This window comes from Hyperolius riggenbachi, chromosome 8, assembly GCF_040937935.1.
Source record: "Hyperolius riggenbachi isolate aHypRig1 chromosome 8, aHypRig1.pri, whole genome shotgun sequence".
NCBI classification, from domain to species: domain Eukaryota; kingdom Metazoa; phylum Chordata; class Amphibia; order Anura; family Hyperoliidae; genus Hyperolius; species Hyperolius riggenbachi.
Window position 1 is genome coordinate 80568079 of NC_090653.1, and position 20765 is coordinate 80588843.

At 44.3% G+C, this 20765-nt stretch overlaps 1 protein-coding gene across 5 annotated transcripts in view; it reads right to left on the bottom strand.

Moving 5' to 3' along the window:
• The window catches only part of NUMBL (NUMB like endocytic adaptor protein), a 131740-nt gene that overhangs the window by 12438 nt on the left and 98537 nt on the right, over positions 1 to 20765 (bottom strand). For all 5 annotated transcript variants that reach the window (XM_068250784.1, XM_068250781.1, XM_068250782.1 and 2 more), the window contains 3 exons: positions 10707 to 10848; positions 6030 to 6104; positions 4494 to 4568 (listed from right to left, as the gene is read on the bottom strand). In XM_068250784.1, coding sequence (XP_068106885.1) covers positions 4494 to 4568; positions 6030 to 6104; positions 10707 to 10832 — 276 coding nt within the window. In that variant the 5' untranslated portion in view covers positions 10833 to 10848. The remainder of the gene's footprint in view (positions 1 to 4493; positions 4569 to 6029; positions 6105 to 10706; positions 10849 to 20765) is intronic.

Genomic DNA, 20765 nt, shown 5'->3' on the forward strand with positions numbered 1-20765 from the left:
GTGAGGCAATGCCCCCTGCATGAAGAAGGATAGTAATACAAACCTATGCAATACAGAATTATGCCTTCTTAAAACAGAAGGTATTTGATATTATTCAGGTTGGAGTGAGCTCTAAGGTGTCCCACAATGCATCACTGCTGAACAAAGATGGATTAAGATATAATGAGGCCCTAGGCAAGGTAGCAGATTTTGGGCCCCCTTGTGGTTCTTTTGGTAAGCTAAAGTGTAGAGAGGTAAAAATGTTACAGGTGGGCCCCTTAACATTTACTAGGCCCCAAGCCCCTGCCTAGATTGCCTGGTGGATAATCCTGCTCTGCTGCTGAATATGCAAACCATCCCTTTGTTGTCCCTAGAAGCTAAACACACCTCCAGAACTGCTGGAATGCAATGATGTGTCAGCTTGTTAATATTACACAGCCACACTAATCCAACATGCATACAGACTGTTTCGGATTGGTTGATCCTCCTCAGTGCATGGCATGGATTAATGGCACTCTATGGGGTGGGACTTGAAACACCCAGAGTTACAGATTTCCCAGCAGGCTCGTGATGAACCAGGACTCCTAGGAGTGTGTATGCTAACTCCTGCTGCTGAGTGTCACATGATCAACGTCAGAAAAAGCAGACAACAGACTCAAAACCGAACCCATTAACCATGTCCAAACTAAACCTTACCCTCAAAACTATGCCTAACACAAGCCATTATCCTTCTTGTGACCCTTAGTATTTTTTATGTAGCTGACTAAATGAAGATTAAAAGCCCTGTACTAAAATACTACAAAGAACAGTATTGCTTTCTTTAAAAACAGTAGGTGAACAGCATGTGTCCACTTGCTTTGGAATTAACGCAAAGCTCCACCTAGTGCACTGAAATGCTCTCTTAGGCTAGGGCCTCACCATGCCTGATTGACAACTTGTACGGTCATAGATAACGTAATGTATGTTTAATAACGTGTTTATCAATATACCCGTTTTTGTATCCCTTGGTGTCTATAGTAGTGTGCATTTACAGTATGTTGTTGCATCTATGTTTTTGGACAACAGATAGCAAGGGAGACCTGAATTTTGGGAGGGGGTCTGAGGTGAATTTTTATATGCATGGAGAACAGATGTAGTTCATTTCTACAGACTCTCATTGGCCTCGATTCATAAAAAGCAGTGCGGTAAAAAAAATCTTGTCGGGAAAATACCGCACTCGGTATTTTCCCGGTCTGTGTTCTAATTCATAAAGATTTCCCCAGCTGCCGTTGAAAGTCGGTAAATTACCGCAGCCCATTGAGCGGTAGAGTAGAGCAGTGTAGCGATTCTCTCTTTTGCCCTGCACAAATAACTCCACAAATGACTCAGACAGATGACTCGCACAGACTTTTCCTGCCTGCACAAATGACTGGCACAGATGACTCAGACAGATGACTCGCACAGACTTTTCCTGCCAGCACAAATGACTCCACAAATGACTCACACTGAAGGCTCTCTGCACAGATGACTCAAACAGACTTCGGCTCCCTGCACTTTGCATTCAGGAGAGGTGTTGGTAACTTGTTAAGGCCTCACCAGAGATGTCGGTAACTATCGTCAGGCTTACCGCCTGTTGCAGGCTTTATGAATTGACATTTGCTGACAATTTACTGACATGTGTTGGAGGTAACTGCAGCAAAGTCGGTAATTTATCTCCCTGGTCGGTAATGTCAGCTTTTTATGCGGTAACAGCCTTTATGAATTGACACATTGCTAAGTGGTCGGGAAAGTCTGCTGTTTTCAGCATTACCGCATGAGGTAATGCTTTATGAATTGAGGCCAATGGCCTCGATTCATAAACAGCAGTGCGATAAAAAAATCTTGTCGGGAAAATACCGCACTCGGTATTTTCCCGGTCTGTGTGCTAATTCATAAAGATTTCCGCAGCTGCCCTTGGAGGTCGGTAAATTACCGCAGCCCATTGAGCGGTAGAGTAGAGCAGTGTCTCGATTCTCTCTTTGCCCTGCAGAAATGAATCACACAGACGGCTCTCTCCACTGATGACTCTGACTGATGAGTCACACAGTCTTTCCCTGCCTGCTCAAATGATTCACACAGAGGGCTCTCTGGCTCTCTCCACTGATGACTCAAACAGACTTTGGCTCTCTGCACTTTTGCATTCATCAGAGCTGTCAGAGCTGTCGGTAACTTGTTATCGCCTCACTAGAGGTGTCGGTAACTACCGCCAGGCTTACCGCTTGTTGCAGGCTTTATGCATTGACATTTGCTGACAATTTACTGACATGTGTTGTCGGTAACTGCAGCCAAGTCGGTAATTTATCTCCCTGGTCGGTAATGTCAGCTTTTCATGCGGTAACCGCCTTTATGAATTGACATTTTGCTAAGTGGTCGGTAAAGTCTGCTGTTTTCAGTATTACCGCATGAGGTAATGCTTTATGAATCGAGGCCAATGTGTCCATTGGTATACTTAGCATATGCAGTTTCCAGCAAAATCATGCAGGACAGGGCTTTGCTTTGTGCTACAGCAACTGAGACAATGTACACATGTCTAAACGGAACCTACAGATACCATAGAATCTGCCGACGTGCCCGTTTATCTGCTTTTCCCTGTTCTGGGAAAACATTTCAAATTTAAAGAGGAACTCCAGTGAAAATAATGTAATAAAAAAAAGTGCTTCATTTTTACAATTATTATGTATAAATGATTTAGTCAGTGTTTGCCTATTGTAAAATCTTTTAAATCCCTGATTTACATTGTGACATTACATGATGACATTTTTACTGTTGGCAGGTTATGTAGCTGCTGCAGGCTTTTTTGGCGGTTGGAAACAGCTGTAAACAGCTATTTCCCACAATGCAACAAGGTTCACAGACAGGAACCTGCCAGGAGTACCATGGTCCTCAGAGCTTCTTGTGGGAGGGGTTTCACCACAATATCAGCCATACAGTGCCCTCTGATGGTCTGTTTGTGAAAAGGAATAGATTTCTCATGTAAAAGGGGGTATCAGCTACTGAGTGGGATAAAGTTCAATTCTTGGTCGGAGTTTCTCTTTAAGTCTAGTGTGCACCCGGCCTTATGAGTTTCGCATCTCCGGCACTAACCTGTCACACCAAGTGAATCTTAGCATAAACCTGTAATGCAATTCTATAGTTATCTGTCAAAATAAATATTAAGAAAAGAAACTAAGTACAAGAAATCTGAATTTTCTATGCTACAAAACTGCTTATCCTTTCAACATTTAAAGGATAACTGAAGTGAGAAGAATATGGATGCTGACGTATTTGTTTCCTTTTAAATAATGCGCATTGCCTGGCTATCCTACTGATGCTCTGACTTTATAATTTAGCCATAGACCCTGAACAAGCATGCAGATCAGGTACTCTGACTCAGCTGATTCAGGTTTTACTGGTTTAGCCATATGCTTGTTCCAGGGTTTTGATGCAGACACTATGATGCCAGAAGATCAGCAGGGCAGCCAGGCAACTAAAATTGCTTAAAAGGAAATAAATATGGCAGCTTCCATGTCACTCTCACCTCAGGTTCCCTTTAAAGTGAACTCGAGGTGAGAGGAATACAGAGGCTGCCACATTTATTTCCTTTAAAGCAATACCAGTTGCCTGGCTATCCTGATGATCCTTTTCCTCCAATACTTTCCATCGTAGCCCCTGAACAAGCATGCAGCAAATCAGACGTTTCTGACAATATTGTCAGAAGTGACAAAATTAGCTGCATGCTTGTTTCTGGACACTTCTGCAGCCAAATAGATCAGCAAGGCTACCAGGAAACTGGTATTGCTTAAAAGAAATCAAATATGGTTGCCTCCACATCACTCTCTCGGGTTCACTTTTAAACAAAATGTAGTCTGGAAACACTGGAAAACTATAGCAGAGTAAAACTACGTGAAAAATCATTATAATTTAACCACATTCAAATGATGATTTTAACTATATAGCGTATACTAGGCTATTGCATTTGAATGGATGGTTTACAATATTTTCATGCAAGCCAATGTGTATATGCATGGCCAGCTCCACTGTAATGTCATTGGCATCATAATGGTGAATCCTACTGCCAGGGCCCGCGCTACAATAGAGGCAAAGGGGGCAATTGCCCCTAGGCCCCAGAGCCTGTAGGGGCCCCCAAGGTGTCTTCCCCCAACTTATCTGTTGTTCCGTCGGGTCCTTGGGGGAAATTTGGCTGCAACAAAGGGTCCCTACTTCTGCTTTTTTGGTCAGGGACTATCTATTGGGGGGTCACTGGTTAATTTTGCCCAGGGTCCCAATTGTTAATAGACCCGGCCCTGCCTACGGTGGAGTCCGAGCGTTCCATATGGCTGCAGCAGGTGGGTGGAGCTAGAAGAGCTAGCAAGGGATTAGGAGATCACATGACTAACTGTGATCAAAGAGATCAGGACTGGTGCCGAAGGGGAGAGTTTTTTGTTTTTGTTACATAAAGTAATTGTGACCAAAGGCTTTGTCATGATCTACATTATTTCTGTGCAGACTCTGCTCACCTTTGTTTTTTCATCGACGACCCGCAAGCCATCAGCAGAGACCCATAAAATAGCTTTTACCGACTTCTTCCCGAGCTAGATAGAGAAACAGAACATAAAAATGCAAGATTAGAGCTCAGAACCCATCTCCATTTCTCAGAAATACGTTACAATGAAAGGAAGACAGTTCCCTACTTACTGCTTGTGCACTGCACACTCTTTCCTTCTTCCAGTCTGTGTGCACACTCAGTTACAGCTACATATAAGCTTTTATTTTTATCACATACATGGATTAAGGTAACAATATTTTCAAGGATTTCTTGGAGCCTGGCATGACATTATCTGGCATTATGATTGAATTAACCACTCGGTGGCTTATAGAGTTGTTCCTTCATTTGTAAGGTTTGGAAGGCCTAAGTGCTTTTTTTTGTGCCACCTAACCTGAGCACTTCTTGGACTCCCAATTAAATATTCAGAACAAGAATCCCTTCACCAATTTAACTGCGGGTCCAGGATCCACTTGGACTAAATCATACATGGCAAACGCCAATCCATGGGCCAAATGTGTCCCACATAACTGTCAGATTTGGCCCCCAAGTGGTTTACCCACTTTGCATTACCACCAGGGAAGCTTAATTGGAGGGAAGCCATATGGTGGAAGGAGGAGGAAAGCACTAGGCATGGTGGTGTAGTGGTTAGCACTCTCACCTTGCATCGCTGAGTCCCCGGTTCAAATCCCAGCCAGGGAACTATCTGCAAGGAGTTTGTTTGTTCTCCCTGTGGTAAAGTTCCTTTTTATGCAGTAAGCGCTGGGAAGGATTGCAGAGGAACAATATGCAGTGTGGACAATCAAACGTTAAGGAAGGTGAATGGTTTAGAAGTTAACATTTCAAGGAGGGCTCAGCGACTGCTGTAGCTAGTTTCCTATCAGGTAAAGTACAAAAGTCTGAAGGGTGACAGGTGTTCGTATTATAAAATAAGGAAGGATTTGCAGGTCTCCAACCACTCTCCTGTTTTAAAGGAAATAAAATGAAGCCGTCCTTTCTTGCTGAAACAAATACTTTTCTTTAGCAGCTGCAGGGGAAGAATAATATACAGTACATCCAGTCAGCACAGCATACTGAGGGAAGCATATTGTTGTTTGGCTGCTGGGTTGTGCGTTGCTCGTCGCTGTACACGAGATTATATTTATTCCAGAGAGTTGCTCTCTTTTGGTTCCATTTTTGGCCATTTCCTAATTCCTCATACGCAGGCTGCCTTTCATCTTATCTTCAGAGAACACATAGCTGCAGATTTCCTTGCCTCCTAATTCCCTCTGTGCAGCCCACACTGCTTATGCAAATACATTCACTGGTGTCACATCAGGTTCTTCAAAGGAACTGCTGCTAACAGACACAGGATAGCTGACAAGTCGCCATGGCTTACAATCTCCCCGTGCTGCTGTCCTAGGCTAGTCCCAGGCAGTACCTCGCACCCCACATAATCCTTTCTCCTCATTATCAAAATAAATAAATAAATACAAGCGCGGGCGTCTCACTGTGCAGTTCATCTCCTCACCAGTTTGAGCTTCTTGACAGCATCCTCACATACGTGCATGCCTCGCGACTCATCCACCTCCACATGCCCCAGGTACTGTTAACAAAAAAAAGGTTGTGTCACATGATGCAGTTGGAGACGAGATAATTCACATGAATTCCACGCAGTTCACTGCAGAGTGCTGCAGTAATGACAGATGGACACTAGAGGGCAGTACAGACTACAAGGTCAATCAGCTATTTTTACATCTCCAGTGCTTTGTACAGAATATACTGTATATCAGAGACAGACAAGCTTAGAAATGTATAGGTGGATAATGGCTCTGCTTGTGTTAAAGGGACATCCTACTTTTGTTTAAAAAACTGCAGTACTAGAGCTCCAGGGTCAAATCTTGCCAAGGTCAGTAGCTGCATGGAGTTTGTATGTACTTCCCTTGTTTCCATGGAGATCATCTGGTTTCCTATCACATCCCAAAAACATATTGATAAGTTTACTGATTTCACCACCCAAACTGACTATTAGACTGACTATAGTAGGGATTATACTGTGATCTCCTCTGAGACACAGCCAGTATGCACTACATAAATACATAATAATTAGTGCTGCAAATCTTGCAAATTTAACACTTTAAAATTCATTCATAATTTTTAAAACTCATGAAAAACCTGCACTTGTTTTCCACCCTAATAACACCACTCTATTTGGAGTACTGTTGCCATGAGATTGTCTTGGATCTGCCACATTGCTTAAAGGACCACTACAGCGCAAAAAAAACTAGTTTGGACTAGTCAATATCCTCAAGGAGGATTCTAAGGGCTCGTTTACACTTAATCAGTTGGTGTGCGTTAGTGTGCGTTGCATGGTGGTGCTAAAGGTGGACGCTACAGAGCCGTGTTATGTGGCTCTTGGTGCGCCGTTTTCATTCGATAGAACCGGCAATGATTCATATGAATCATTGCTAGCAGGCAGAGAACCGAGAATGATTCATATGAATCATTGCTAGCAGGCAGAGAATGATTCATATGAATCATTACTAGCAGGCAGAGAATGATTCATATGAATCATTACTAGCAGGCAGAGAATGATTCATATGAATCATTGCTAGCAGGCAGAGAACTGAGAATGATTCATATGTATCATTGCTAGCAGGCAGGGAACCAAGAATTATTCATATGAATCATTGCTAGCAGGCAGAGAATGATTCATATGAATCATTACTAGCAGGCAGAGAATGATTTATATGAATCATTGCTAGCAGGAAGAGAACCTGCACTGCAGTGCAGTGAATAATAATTAGCCATGTGGCTAGGCAAAATAGGGACTCTCCCCTCCTCCTCTCCTGCACACAAAAAACAATAAAACAACATTACTGAGCATGTGCAAACAGTCTAACGCGGCTAAAACCGCGTATTGCGTTATACAGCATGCTGCAATTTCATAGAACGTGCAGCGTTACAATGCAACGCAACATGGGTACTGTGAACAGCCCATTAATTTTTCATTACTGTGATTTGGGCTGCGTTACTGGCTGCTCTAACGTGCGCCTGTAAGGTCCCACTGGGAAAGCAGCCTAAAAGGGGCCTTAGGGTTTTCTTTACTTTAACCTCCCTGGCGGTAAGCCCGTGCTGAGCATGGGCTATGCCGCCGGGAGGCACCGCTCAGGCCCCGCTGGGCCGATTTGCATAATTTTTTTTTTGCTGCACGCAGCTAGCACTTTGCTAGCTGCGTGCAGTGCGCGATCGCCGCCGCTACCCGCCGATCCGCCAGTATACGCGTCGCCGCAGCCACACCCCCCACAGATCCCGTGCGCTGCCTGGCCAATCAGTGCCAGGCAGCGCTGTGGGGTGGATCGGAGTCCCCTTTGACGTCACGATGTCGATGACGTCGGTGACGTCATCCCGCCCCGTCGCCATGGTGATGGGGGAAGCCCTCCAGGAGATCCTGTTCATTGAACGGGATCTCTTGATCTCCGATCGCCGGCGGCGATCGGAGGGGCTGGGGGGATGCCGCTGAGCAGCGGCTATCATGTAGCGAGACCTCGTCTCGCTACATGAAGAAAAAAAATTTTAAAAAAAAACAAAAACGTATTTGCTGCCCCCTGGCGGATTTTGACAAACCGCCAGGAGGGTTAAAAGCATTTCATGAACGACATTTGCTAAGTCTAACTGCTAAAATAGTGTGCAAGTGAGCAAGGAGGCTGTCTGGTATCTTACTACAGTATTTTGGCAGTTAGACTGAACTAGTCCAAGACCTGTCAGTTCTGTCACATTTTAATGGCTTACTTTTTTCACTATAGTGGTCCCTTATTAATTAGCTTAGCAGTAGCCACTGATACTCATTTTCGGTACATGTGCTAGCCCATTGAGCTGCCACAAACCCGGACACATCCATCTAACTGTATTTGTAAGGCCTCTTTCACACGGGAGGCTGAAGGTGGTAAATTCTACCCGTCAGCCGCTTCCGTGTACAGGCCAGGTGCTTGCCAGGGCTTGGCATGGGTATGGCAAAGGCATATTCACAGAAGTTTGGTAGAGTTGCCATGTGGACAACATACTAAGCAATGTTCTGAGCTGACAAAATAGCACGTACTGCGCAATTAGTGCAAATCACATTCCTTAGGGTGGTTTCACACTGTAAATTGGCGGTAGCGATACTGTGCATCGCACCCGCCGCACCGCACAAGACAGATCTTCAGGGAACACCGCGTTAGTACATGGTGTTCCCTATCTGGCATTGGGCCAAGCAGGAAGTGACGCGCACTTGCGGTCAGTTCTTGCTTCAGGTATGTGGCAGTGCATGGAAGCGTATTGTAAAAATATGCTGCCACGCATGCAAGAAGCCTGCGTTGTCATAGACTAACATGATTTCCGGGCCAACACAGATCGCCGCAGGAGCCGCGCAGTAACTTAGGTATGTGCTAGCGTTAAATCGCGCACTTCTGGTTCAGGGTACCGCAACATGGGAAGTATGAACTTACCCATAGGGTATCATTAGGCTGTGGTAGCAGTGCGGCAATTTGCCGCAGCACACCGCACCAGTGTGAAAGGGCCCTCAGAGTTTTTACGCAGTTTAACACAAACTAGGCAAGTAGCATGTTAAACTGCATTAGACTACCTTTTCAGCATAAGTCACAGTAAAATTGTTGTGTGCTCACGGCAGCTTTACCAAACGTCGTGAATATGGTCCACTGTGTTTTATCTGTAAATAAAAACAATGCAATTAAGCTGAAATTAGCTTTATTATTAACCTTTGCAGTAAATAAACCCAAGCTAAGTTTCATATAAAAACACTTTTACTAAGGCTACCTCACATGAAAAGGGCAATTTTTACAAATAATACTATAAAACAAACAAACAAATGCTCATTGGAAGGAGAAGGACTACACTTAATAGTACACACCTGAAAAATCTGGCGCCTCACCAGAAATCAGCATCTTTACCTACCATATTTTATAAAGAAGCTGAAGAATTAAACCTGAACTAAAATTAACCAAAAGTCCAAAAGTACTTCATACCAAGTTGTTGCCGACTGCCTTTTGGAAATGCCCAGCTCCATCACCCCCCCGAGTGAAAATGTATTTTTCTTTCTATTCACAGCCAAGTTGCCCATGAGTGTGGAGAGAACCATAGTTGGAAGTTTCAAGAGCCACAGGCAGGAGTATAGGGAGCCACAGGAAGAAGTGTGGGGAGCCACAGGGAGGTGTGGGGAAGCAGGGACGTAGCAATAGCCATGGCAGCCATAGCACCTGCTATGAACTATGTGCAGTGTTGACTGCATGAGAATGTACATTGCCCAATAAATGCATATCCATAGGGTAGGGGCAGGTGGCATTGCTTGAGAGTGCTTACATCTGAGGGCACCATAAAAGTGCTGTGGAGCCCCATGATCTCCAGCTACGGCACTGTGCGGATGCCACAGGCAGGGGTACAGGAAGCCACAGGGAAGAGTGCGGGGAGCTGCAGGCTGGAGTACAGAGAGCCACGTGGAGGAGTTTAAGAAGCCACAGGCCAGGGCCTGCGGTGCAGGGAGCCACAGTGAGGAGTGTGGAGTCCCACAGGCTGGAGAGCAGGGGGTGGCAGGGAGAAACGTGGGGAGCCACAGGGTGGGTACAGGGAGCCACAGTGAGGAGTGCTGGAGAACAGGACAGGACGTAGGGAGCCACAAGTAGAAGTGTGGCAAGCCACAGGGCAGGGAGCCACAGGTAAGACTCTGGGGAGAAACAGCTCACATGCAGGGAGTCAGAGGCCAGAGTGCAGAGAGCCACAGGCCAGTTTACAGGGAGCCACAGGGTGAGTGCAGGGAACCATACGTAGGAGTGCGGGGAGCCACAGGCTGGAGTACAGGGAGGAGTGTGGGGAGGAGTTTCAGAGGTTCAGGAAATGAGGAGAATACCTATTTCACCAATTCATAGATCCTCAGTAACTCCCTACCATGTGCCTATGACTGTGTACTACACTTGAGTGGTAAATTACTGGCATATCAGGTACTGTATGTTACCCGTAAAAACGGCATATTACCAGAAGTCAATTTTCCTTTTGGAGAGGTATATGTGCGTTAATTTCTCAAGAAACTGCCAGAACACTTATTTACTTGTAAATAGTACTCATTGAAACCTGTATTTAAACAGTGACACGTGGGAAATATAATAAGTCCACAGAAGCCACCAAAGCAGAAAGTGATCACACAGATGTTACTCACTCTGACAGGAAAACTGCACTTCCCTCTCCTCACGGCCTCCTCATCTGCCCCCCACTGGTGGGGGCGACTGGCTTCTGGGACATATGTTGGTTTTTTCCGCCTCAGGCTCTGCCGCAACTTGTTCATCTCAGGAGCTGCCAGGCTGGAGAGACAAACAACCATGAACATCATTACATCCCACACAACACAGACAGTATAAAACCCCCTTTATCTGCATGCCCCAGCCCCAAGAAGCCCACCAATGACATTATCAGGAATGCTCTAGCTAAGGAAATCATCTGCCAATCCGTTTCAGTAGTTCTGCCGAGCACCTATAATAATAGCTTCTGTTAAAAAGGTCACCAGATATAAACAATATTCAACTTCTCATTTAGTAAAATGGGCACCAGGATATACCATAAAATATTGTTCTGATATTCTACTATTCCTCACTGTAACCTCCATTTTTTACATCTAGTAACTTACTCTAAAATCTAGTAAAATAGGCACCGGGAAAAGTGATAAAATATTGGTAAATTTATATAATGTACTACTTCATTCATATAGTAAAATGTCTGTGATATTTACTGACATTTTACTATGACCTAATCTCTGTGTATGGCTAGCTTTAGTATACCTTTGTTGCAACTAGCACCTCAGCGTGACAGTAGCCTTAAAGAGACTCTGTAACAACATTTTCAGCCTTACTTCTCCTATCCTACAAGTTCCTATACCTGTTCTAATGTGCTCTGGCTTACTGCAGCCTTTTCTAGTTGCACTGTCTCTGTAATATATCTAATCTTTTCTTTGTCAAGCTTTGTGGACCCAGAGAGGAAGGAGCTGCCTCTGCTGTGATAGGGAAAAATTATGCACGCCCCAATTCTTCAATATAGATTCTCTTTAAAGTACACCTGTAACATTTTTAAAAAGAAAAGCACAAATCACCAGCAGTACTCACAATGATGAAGGCAATTGTGAACCCTGCTGTGCTTATAGACTCGGTTCCAAAGCTCTGCCAAGGTTAATATATTTTCAGTTACTGTTTTCTAACATTTAATACAAAGTTCATGGTATGTACCGTATATAGAGTGGGGTATAGTACTGTATTAGCTAGGCCTATTTTTTTTTTTTTTTTTTAATATTGATTTTTGAAGCAACCAGAAAGCACTCGTATCCTGCATTAGCTGATCCCTGGTGCCGGATAACCAAGACTCTACTGTACTTACCTCAGTAATCACCCAGAGGCTTCCCCAATTCTGTCAGCCCTCCCCTGCCAGCCGGGACCCTCCTTATCTTTGTGGCCGGGTTCCCCTCAGTGTAGGAGTACGCAGGGCCGGGCCGAGGCATAGGCTGGAGAGGCTCCAGCCTCAGGGCGCAGTGTAGGAGGGGGCGCAGAATTCATTCAGCTGTCATTCCTAATTGTTTTTGAAGCAGAAATAAATAAGAAAAGGGGATACATAGCAGTGACTGCAAGCCAGATAACTAGATATTAAGGTGTTGGGGAGGTTGTGGGCCCTATAGCGCCTCTTAGTCTAATAGCAAGCAGTGTGTGACGGCTGGGGTGGGAGGGATGGAGGGGCGCACTTTAGTGTCTCAGCCTTGGGTGCTGGAGGACCTTGTCCCGGCTCTGGGAGTACGGCTGCACTGCAAAGGCGCCAGTGGATTCCCGTCTGCGCAGAAGCAGAGAACCACTCGTGCACAGCAGGCGCGGACTGGCCCAGGGGGACGGGGGGGGACGGGGCGATTGCCCCCTGGGTCGCCCCCCGAGACTTAAATACATACCTTGAATACAAATCAGGTGCAAACTATGCACTAAACTCTTATCTAGATAAATTGAATGCGAACTGATACACATGAATGCAGCTAGCCACAAGTAGACTTACATATTTGTACACCAGGAGATATTGGCAAGTGCAGAGCCCAATACACGGGCAGATTACACAACCTGCATTCAAGTCATCCCCTAATATATCTAACTTAAAAACAAAACAAAACAGAGGTACACTTTAAAGCAGCTTTGCAAGACCGCAGAAACTTACAGAACAACCGTTGGGTGTGGAAGGAAACTCCAGTAATCCTGCAATTGCTCTCTAAGTACATTGTCAATAGTAATGTGGTCATGTTTATGATAGAACAATGACATGGTAGGCTCAGCGCTACAGCTTTCCATACTCATTTCATTTAATAAGGTAAAGAGAGAATGGCAGCGAATGTGCATTATACTTTCACTAATCAGATCAGTAAATTGAAAGCTGATTGTTTGTTAAGGATAATTGTTGCTCTCCTGGCTGCATCTCTGTAGAATGTAGCTTGTGTAAAGGGAAATGGCCAATGGACTCCTTGGGGAGGGGGCGGATAGCTAAATGCCACAGCAGGAGCAAAGGGCTCTCTCAGCTTTATACTGGAGCATGCTAGATTTTGTGCAGCAAATCCAATAGCACTGGGGGAGGGGGGACAATGACATCACTTCTATCATTATTATTATTATTTAGTATTTATATAGTGCCGACATATTACGCAGCGCTGTACAGTGTATATATATATATATCTTGTCACTAACTGTCCCTCAAAGGAGCTCACAATCTAATCCCTACCATTGCCATATGTCTATAATATGTAGTGTAAGTACTGTAGTCTAGGGCCAATTTTTAGGGGGAGCCAATTAACTTATCCGTATGTTTTGGAATGTGGGAGGAAACCGGAGTGCCCGGAGGAAACCCACACAGACACGGAGAGAACATACAAACTCTTTGCAGATAGTGCCCTGGCTGGGATTCGAACCAGGGACCCAGCGCTGCAAGGCGAGAGAGCTAACCACTACACCACCGTGCTGCATCATCAACACTATTTCTTAAAAGCGTACAGAGAATCTATGGTCAGCATCGTGGCCAACCGGTGCACTGTGCAATGTTGGAGCCTCCGGTTATTATGCGGTATCTGCATGGGTTTCCTCCAGGTGCACCAGTTTCCTCACATATCCTTAAAATGTACAGGCAGCTTGATTGCCTCCCTCAAATACAGCCCTAGAGAGTGGTGAGGACAGATTGTCAGCACCATTGAGGGACAGATCATGATGTGATCTGTTTTAGGTGTACTCTGTAAAGTACTGCTAAAGATGTTGTAGTGCTATTCAAGATGACTGCAGCAATGTACAAAAACATCCTGAATGAAAACCTGATCCGGAGCATTCTTGAACTCAGACTGGAGCGGGGATTCCTCTTTCAGCAGAACAACGACCCTGAGCACATAGCCAAGATATCAAAGGAGTGGCTTCAGGACAACTCTGCGAATGTCCTTTAGTGGCCCATCCAGAGCCCAGACTTGAACCCAATTGAACATCCCTGGAGAGATCTTAAAATGACTGCGCACCGACGCTTCCCATCCAACCTGATGGAGCTTGCGAGGTGCTGCAAAGAGGCATCATATTCAAAAAGACTTGAGGCTGTAATTGCTGCCAAAGGTGCATCGACAAAGTATTGAGCAAAGGCTGCGAATACTTATGTACATGTGATTTCTTAAAGAAAGGTGGGTGGAAAGGCTGTGTGTCCCTAAACACATGTTGCAATTGAATGGTTAATCGTTCAACATGTGATTTCTTGTTTTATTTTTAATTTATTCATTCATACTTTTTCATATTGCCATTATGGGGTGTTGTGTGTAGAATTCTGAGGGAAAAAATGACTGTAATCCATTTTGGAATAAGGCTGCCTGTAACAACCAGAATGTGAAAGAGTGATGCTCTGTGAATACTTTCCTGATGCTCTGTACTCTGTAAAGTGTTAAAGAAGGTGTCGATGCTATCCAGTACAGATACAAAATAATAATAATTATAGTTCCTAATGATCATGACTTTCATATTTTGTAGTTCAATTGTATGCTCATCCCTATTCTATAGTGACAGCAGACAGAGGTCTGTGCTATGTGCAGGTCTCCTCTGACAGGAGGTATATAAATACAGTATGAAATGATGGCACGGTGGCGTAGAGGTTAGCTCTCTCGCCTTGCAGCGCTGGGTCCCCGGTTCGAATCCCAGCCAGGGCACTATCTGCAAAGAGTTTGTATGTTCTCTCCGTGTCTGCGTGGGTTTCCTCCGGGCACTCCGGTTTCCTCCCACATTCCAAAAACATACAGATAAGTTGATTGGCTCCCTCTAAAAAAAAAAAAAAAAAAAAAATTGGCCCTAGACTACAGTACTTACACTACATAATATAGACATATGGCAATGGTAGGGATTAGATTGTGAGCTCCTTTGAGGGACAGTTATGACAAGATATATATATATATATATATACTGTACAGCGCTGCGTAATATGTTGGCGCTATATAAATACTAAATAATAATAATAATAATAATAATAATGGTTCCCTCTCTGATCAGCATCCGCTGGGTCACTGAGTATTGGAACCGGCAGACGACAAGAACACAGGAGGGAACGCGCCGGCCAGACAAGATGAACAGTGCTGGATGGAGCCCACCAGAGCAGACTTCACCACTGGGACTGGGAACATGGGATCTGCCAGAAGAGGAGAGCCATCCTGGAGCGGTGAGGTCCCGCTCTTCTCCCCACAGGGTAGTTTCCTGACAGTAGGTGAGCTTGTAGTAGGAAACCTGTACTGAGAACATGATGCAGGCTTCCCCCTGCTACATTTCTTCATAAAATGCTACCTTCCTATTATGTTGAACCACTGCATTTATTAGTGCCTGAGTGATACAACTAGAGGAATAAGAAACAAGCCATTGATTAAAAATTCATCCTGCCCAGTTGCTATGTTGATCCCCTACCTGTAATCTGTTCTGAATTACAGAGTCAAAATGAGTATTGCTAATCAGGTATTTGGAGTCAGAAAGCTGTATGCTTGTTGCAGGTGTGTGACTCAGGCAAGGCTGAAGGGGGGGAGGGGGGGGGGGGAGAGAGAGAAAGAGACGCTCCGCGCTTTATGGCAATTTAATAGTGGCACAATTATTGGTCTGAAGAAGTGGGCTTGTACCTACGAAATGCGTTGCCTGTACAAATATAAACTGTTTTACCATTTCTTATTTGTGTCATTGGAGAGGTAAGCCACCTCTATTTTTTTCTACTTTTATTGTGCTTTTCAAAAGGTTTTATTCTTCCTGGGCGCCTCTTCACCCCTGTTCCATTTTAAAAAAGGAAGTTAGTAACGGCTACCTCTTAGTTCTCCAAGCAGGGGTGTTTAAAGAAAACCTGTCAGAAAGGGAAAATGCACTGGTCAAGATACAGCTTGACTAATCTTCAATACGCAAGTTCCAGGACTATTACTGTATACTTGCATCACTGACCCGAAACAATCCTGCAGTCAGCACCTTGTCAGGACATCTGACTTGTGTGCTTATTCCCCATCAGTACCTTGGGAAGCAAAGGGAACAATGGTAGCCCCGTTGCCTGTGCTTTTAAAAGGAACAACGGTCATTGGAGTTCTATTTTTTAAATCCTGGCAGATTATTTCATTTAAACACAAAGAGCACACAGGAAAGAATCGTACGGCCATTGCATAACTGTGAAATCAGAATGACTGCTTCCAGCAAGAAAAGTGTTACTCATTCCCAGAATTCCAAGCTTTCCCCACCCTTCCAGACATATGTGGTTAGATTAAAAACATATGGTGAGCGAGAGTTTCCGGAAACCGATGGATCCAAGAAAGCAAGAGAAAGAATTTATAAAAAATAAAAAGAATAAAAAGATGAATAAACAGACATAGAGCCCTCCCAGGCCACAGGGTGATTCTGCGCGGCGGCGATTACAGAGAGAGTGATAGACTGCGCTGTGCTAATCTGCTGGGAAAAAAAAAGGGGAAATGACTGCCGCCAGGGCCTTAATATGCAGCCATTAAATGAGCAGCACAAGTCTGTGGCCTGACTGATTGAATTAATCCCGCAATGAAATGAAATAAACACACATTCTCTAGGAGATTCTGTGACTCTGCTGAGAGCAGGGGACAGGGAGCAGCCAAGGTCTATGGCATTTCCATCCACATTACTGGGGTTATGGGTAACATCATTTGGTCATACTTGGCTTCCTCTCATGTCTCACAATGTTGCCATGGTTTCTTTTTATTTGCAACTACCAAAGGCCACCAGTCGATAGTGGAGGACTATCACAGCTGCACAAAGTTACATATTTTACAAACGACTGACCCAGAATGCCTATGCAGATCTGTTCTGACTACACCCCCTTTATTCTAGCTGCATGCTTGTTGCAAGTAGGGAGGATCAATGAGATGCAAATCATTTCGCCTTGCATTCAAGTTTCATGTAACTGTTATTTAGCAGTCGTCCAAATGCAAGATCACCACTACATCCTATAACCTAATATAAGCCATCATCTCTGCTTTCACTTTGGTAAAATTGCTCTTGAATAGGGGAATGCATGCAAGTAAGTGTTTAACAGATTCCTCATCCTCAGTCTTTTATAAATGAAATAGGAATTTAAAGACTAAACATTTAGGATACAATGAACATTTCCCATTAAGTTCTTCAGAAAATATGCTAGAAGCAAGGTTGGGTCTGAAACCATATTCTGCAGACTCCCATGCATTTTTTCATCCACTGGATCCTTTAAACCACCCTCTTTCCCTGAAAATAAGACCTACCCTGAAAATAAGCCCTAACTGGAATTTTGAGCATGCTTGAAATATAAGCCCTATCCCGAAAATAAGCCCTAGCAGAAGTTAAAGAGGAAGAAGAGGCAGCCAGTAAGTTGGGACACAGCCGTGTTGTGCCAATCGGGCACTGATCCTGTCATCCCGGCACACAGCAAGGTTATCAGCTGTGTGCAGGGAAGACAGGGCAGGTGCCTGATCAGTACAGTAGCATACTTTCAAATCCATGAACATCACAATACAAAGGAACAGGAAATGTTCTGCTAAGAGACACTTCCTAATAGAAATATAAGACATCCCCTGAAAATAAGCCCTAGCACATCTTTTAGAGCAAAAAATAATATAAGACACTGTCTTATTTTCGGGGAAAGACGGCACCAGTGTCTTCAAAGGACAGATCCACATCCATTGGATATTTAGACAGGGGTAGGTTCCTGCAACTAAGGCAAAACAGTGCTGATTGGGAAATGTCTGCCACTGTAAACCTTGATCTGTGCGGAAAGTAAAGATGTGGGTTCCTAAATCTGCTCAGTTGCATACATGGCTTCAGGCAGTTCCTGAGTCATCTGCCCAAAAAATAAATCTGGGCAATTGGCTTTTCTGACTTTCCTTATCAAAGGATTCATCAAGCTGCTCTTCTTCAAGATTTCTCTTTCTTCTTTGATGAAAATACTTACAAGAAAGGACCTGGGAGAGGATATTACAAAATAGCCGAACCATGGTTTGCATCTCCTTTTACATAGACTCCATGAAGCCCCTAGTGAAATTACCAGACTTCCAGTGAATTGTTGGTGCATGTCTGTCATAATGGTTTAGTCCAGCCCTGTAGAAATGTAACACTACAGCTTGGGCACATCATTAAGTGTGGCTTGTCTAGCCCTCTGCTACCTTTGGGCTGAGAGCTTAACAAACTAAACAAGACAAAAATAGGCATCAAAGAGTGCCGTAAATATCCTGGACACAAAAATAGATGCAGTGCAATGAAAGCTTCACTCACCCCTCTCCTGTGGCTGGAAGCTGTATTGTACCCGGCTAATAGGCCTTGGGTTTCGACTCTGCAGAGGAGTCTTCTGCTTTCTCCATGCTGCCCTGCAACCAGGTAGCTATGTGTCTCGCCAGGAGTCATGTTCTCTAAATATGCTCCCGTCTGGTGTCTTCCTGGTCCTCTCCCCTTGGCTGTATATGCACACCAGTTTGGCCAAAGACCTCACATCTGAAGCCATGCATGCAAGTGTGCACATAAAGCAACTGAGCCATTGGCCATGCTTTCCTATAAAGAGACAGAACAAACCAGCATCCAGGACTGCCCATCCTACTTGAACATTAGTAAGTAAACTAATTGGGAGGGGCAAATGCCAGCAGCCAGCCAACTACCCCAAGGCTACAGGGAAAGGCCAGCACCACTTCTTCCTGGAACATCCTAGGGCACTGCCCATAAGTTAATAATAGAAAGGGTAGCATAGAAAGTCAAAGCCAGCATAATAAACCAAATGCCCAGGACCACCTACAGGCCTAACTGGCTCACCTCTCTTCCCTAACCTCCCATGATATATCCTCAGAGATGGAGAAACAGCTCTCGCAGCCTAGCAAAGGGGCAAAGAAAACAAACTAGGAAGTTATAACAATGTGTGGGCGGCTGGAAACACAAGTAAACTGAAGTGTAAAGGAAGCGGTGGGGTATTTTAACGGTTTTGTTCCAATTGTGTTTCCTTAGGGGAGAAGAGCCTGGGTTTTCTACATTTCTGAGCTGTATTGTGGGATGACTGGAGAAAATTTGTTAAAGCAGACCTGAACTCTTGCACAGCACACAATGACATTATTTCATTGTACATATAAATGCTGTAGAAATGCAGTGCAGTGAACTGTGTGTTTGTTTAGCTACATCAGAGTGTAATTAACTTTATCAGTAGCTGTGAATAAGAGCGTCAAGTCTGCCTACACAGGAAAAGACTAAGGCTTAACCATTTCAGTGCTTCCTGAAAAATAATCCAGTTAAAACTTCAGGTTTTTTTTAGAATTTCTGAAAATTGTAATGAGATTTTTTTCCCCCTAAAGTGATCATGCTGTGCCAAATCTTTTAGAGCAGAGAGTAATTTGTAAGTTTAGATCCACTTTAAGTTAACTTTCAAAAAAGACAATTTTATTTGTTAAAAAGTGTAAATTACTGATGTTATTCCAACTCCCCTAACCAATGACATTTCATGGACTTCTCTTTTAACATTGTTTGGATGGCACTACAATTTTTAATAATTTGCACACTTTCTTTAAATCTTTTATTCCGTCCAGCTGGTGGTTTCAGCCCCGGCGCAGCAGAAAGGTTAATGGCATGTTGTTGGTATGCTACGGCTGCCTGCTTCAGATCTTGTTACATGTGGCAGCAGAGCCAAAACTTGTAAATAGTTTTATTAAAACTGTGGCCAACTTCCACCCACAACAGAACGGAGTGTGCTCTAAATGCAATCGTTTAATGGTTAATGCATAGTGTGAATTAATCCTCCGCTGAGTCCTCCTGCAGTCCTCCTTTTATTGGGGTATTAGGAGACTATGGCCAAAATAAATCACGATTCTCAGCTAAATGTTGGATACCACAGGCTATGGAAATAAGCAGTAAATGTGTTTAACCCTTTGGCGGCTGGCAGTGGTGGTTAGACGAGGGAGCGGGAGAATGGAGTAGAGGGTGAGGAGAAGAGACAGAGGAGGGGAGAAGTTGGTACAATCCAGCACACTGTGCAGGGAAGAGGTTATAACCCTGCTCAGGCTGGAGTCACATGCCATTGAAGGGAGAGAGATTTCCCAGGATACCAGAGACTTTTAGAAACTTCTGTCAGCTCTATAAACATTTCACAGAAGTGCATAATATAATCTCTATAGACTCTGCCATGCGGTGGAAACTCTCAGTTCAATATTTTACAGCTTTCTCGTATACATCACATGGTGACAGCAACAGACTCCAACAGCCAGTGCGCTAACAGTGGCCAATAGCAACCAGGAGTTGATCAGTCAGGATTCATGTCACTAATATAGACCAGTATAAGATGCATCTTTATTGGTCGCTATAATTACTGCATTTTGCATGTGGCCTTTGCGCCTTGCGCTATTTTGTTGCAATAAACGGATCTACCATGAAGCCACTTGAATCACATAATTCAGACGGTAAAATCTAGGGGGCGGTGTTTGGACAAACAGTTTGGGCCATCTGGTGGCTGCCTACTCTCTGCTCTCCCACCTGCATTCCTGGCATACACACTACCCTCTTCATCCATGCATCCCCAAATCCCGGTCCTCATTCGACCAGTGGCACCTGCCGCCTTTTCCTATGACATCATAAGGCTTGCTAGGGTAAAAATCCATCTCCGGCGAGAAATCACCATTGCCATCCCCATGCCTGTTGGGAGAGGGCTCAAACTGTCAATGTTTCAGTCCAGGGCATAACTAAGACCTACCGGGCCCCCCTGCAGGAAG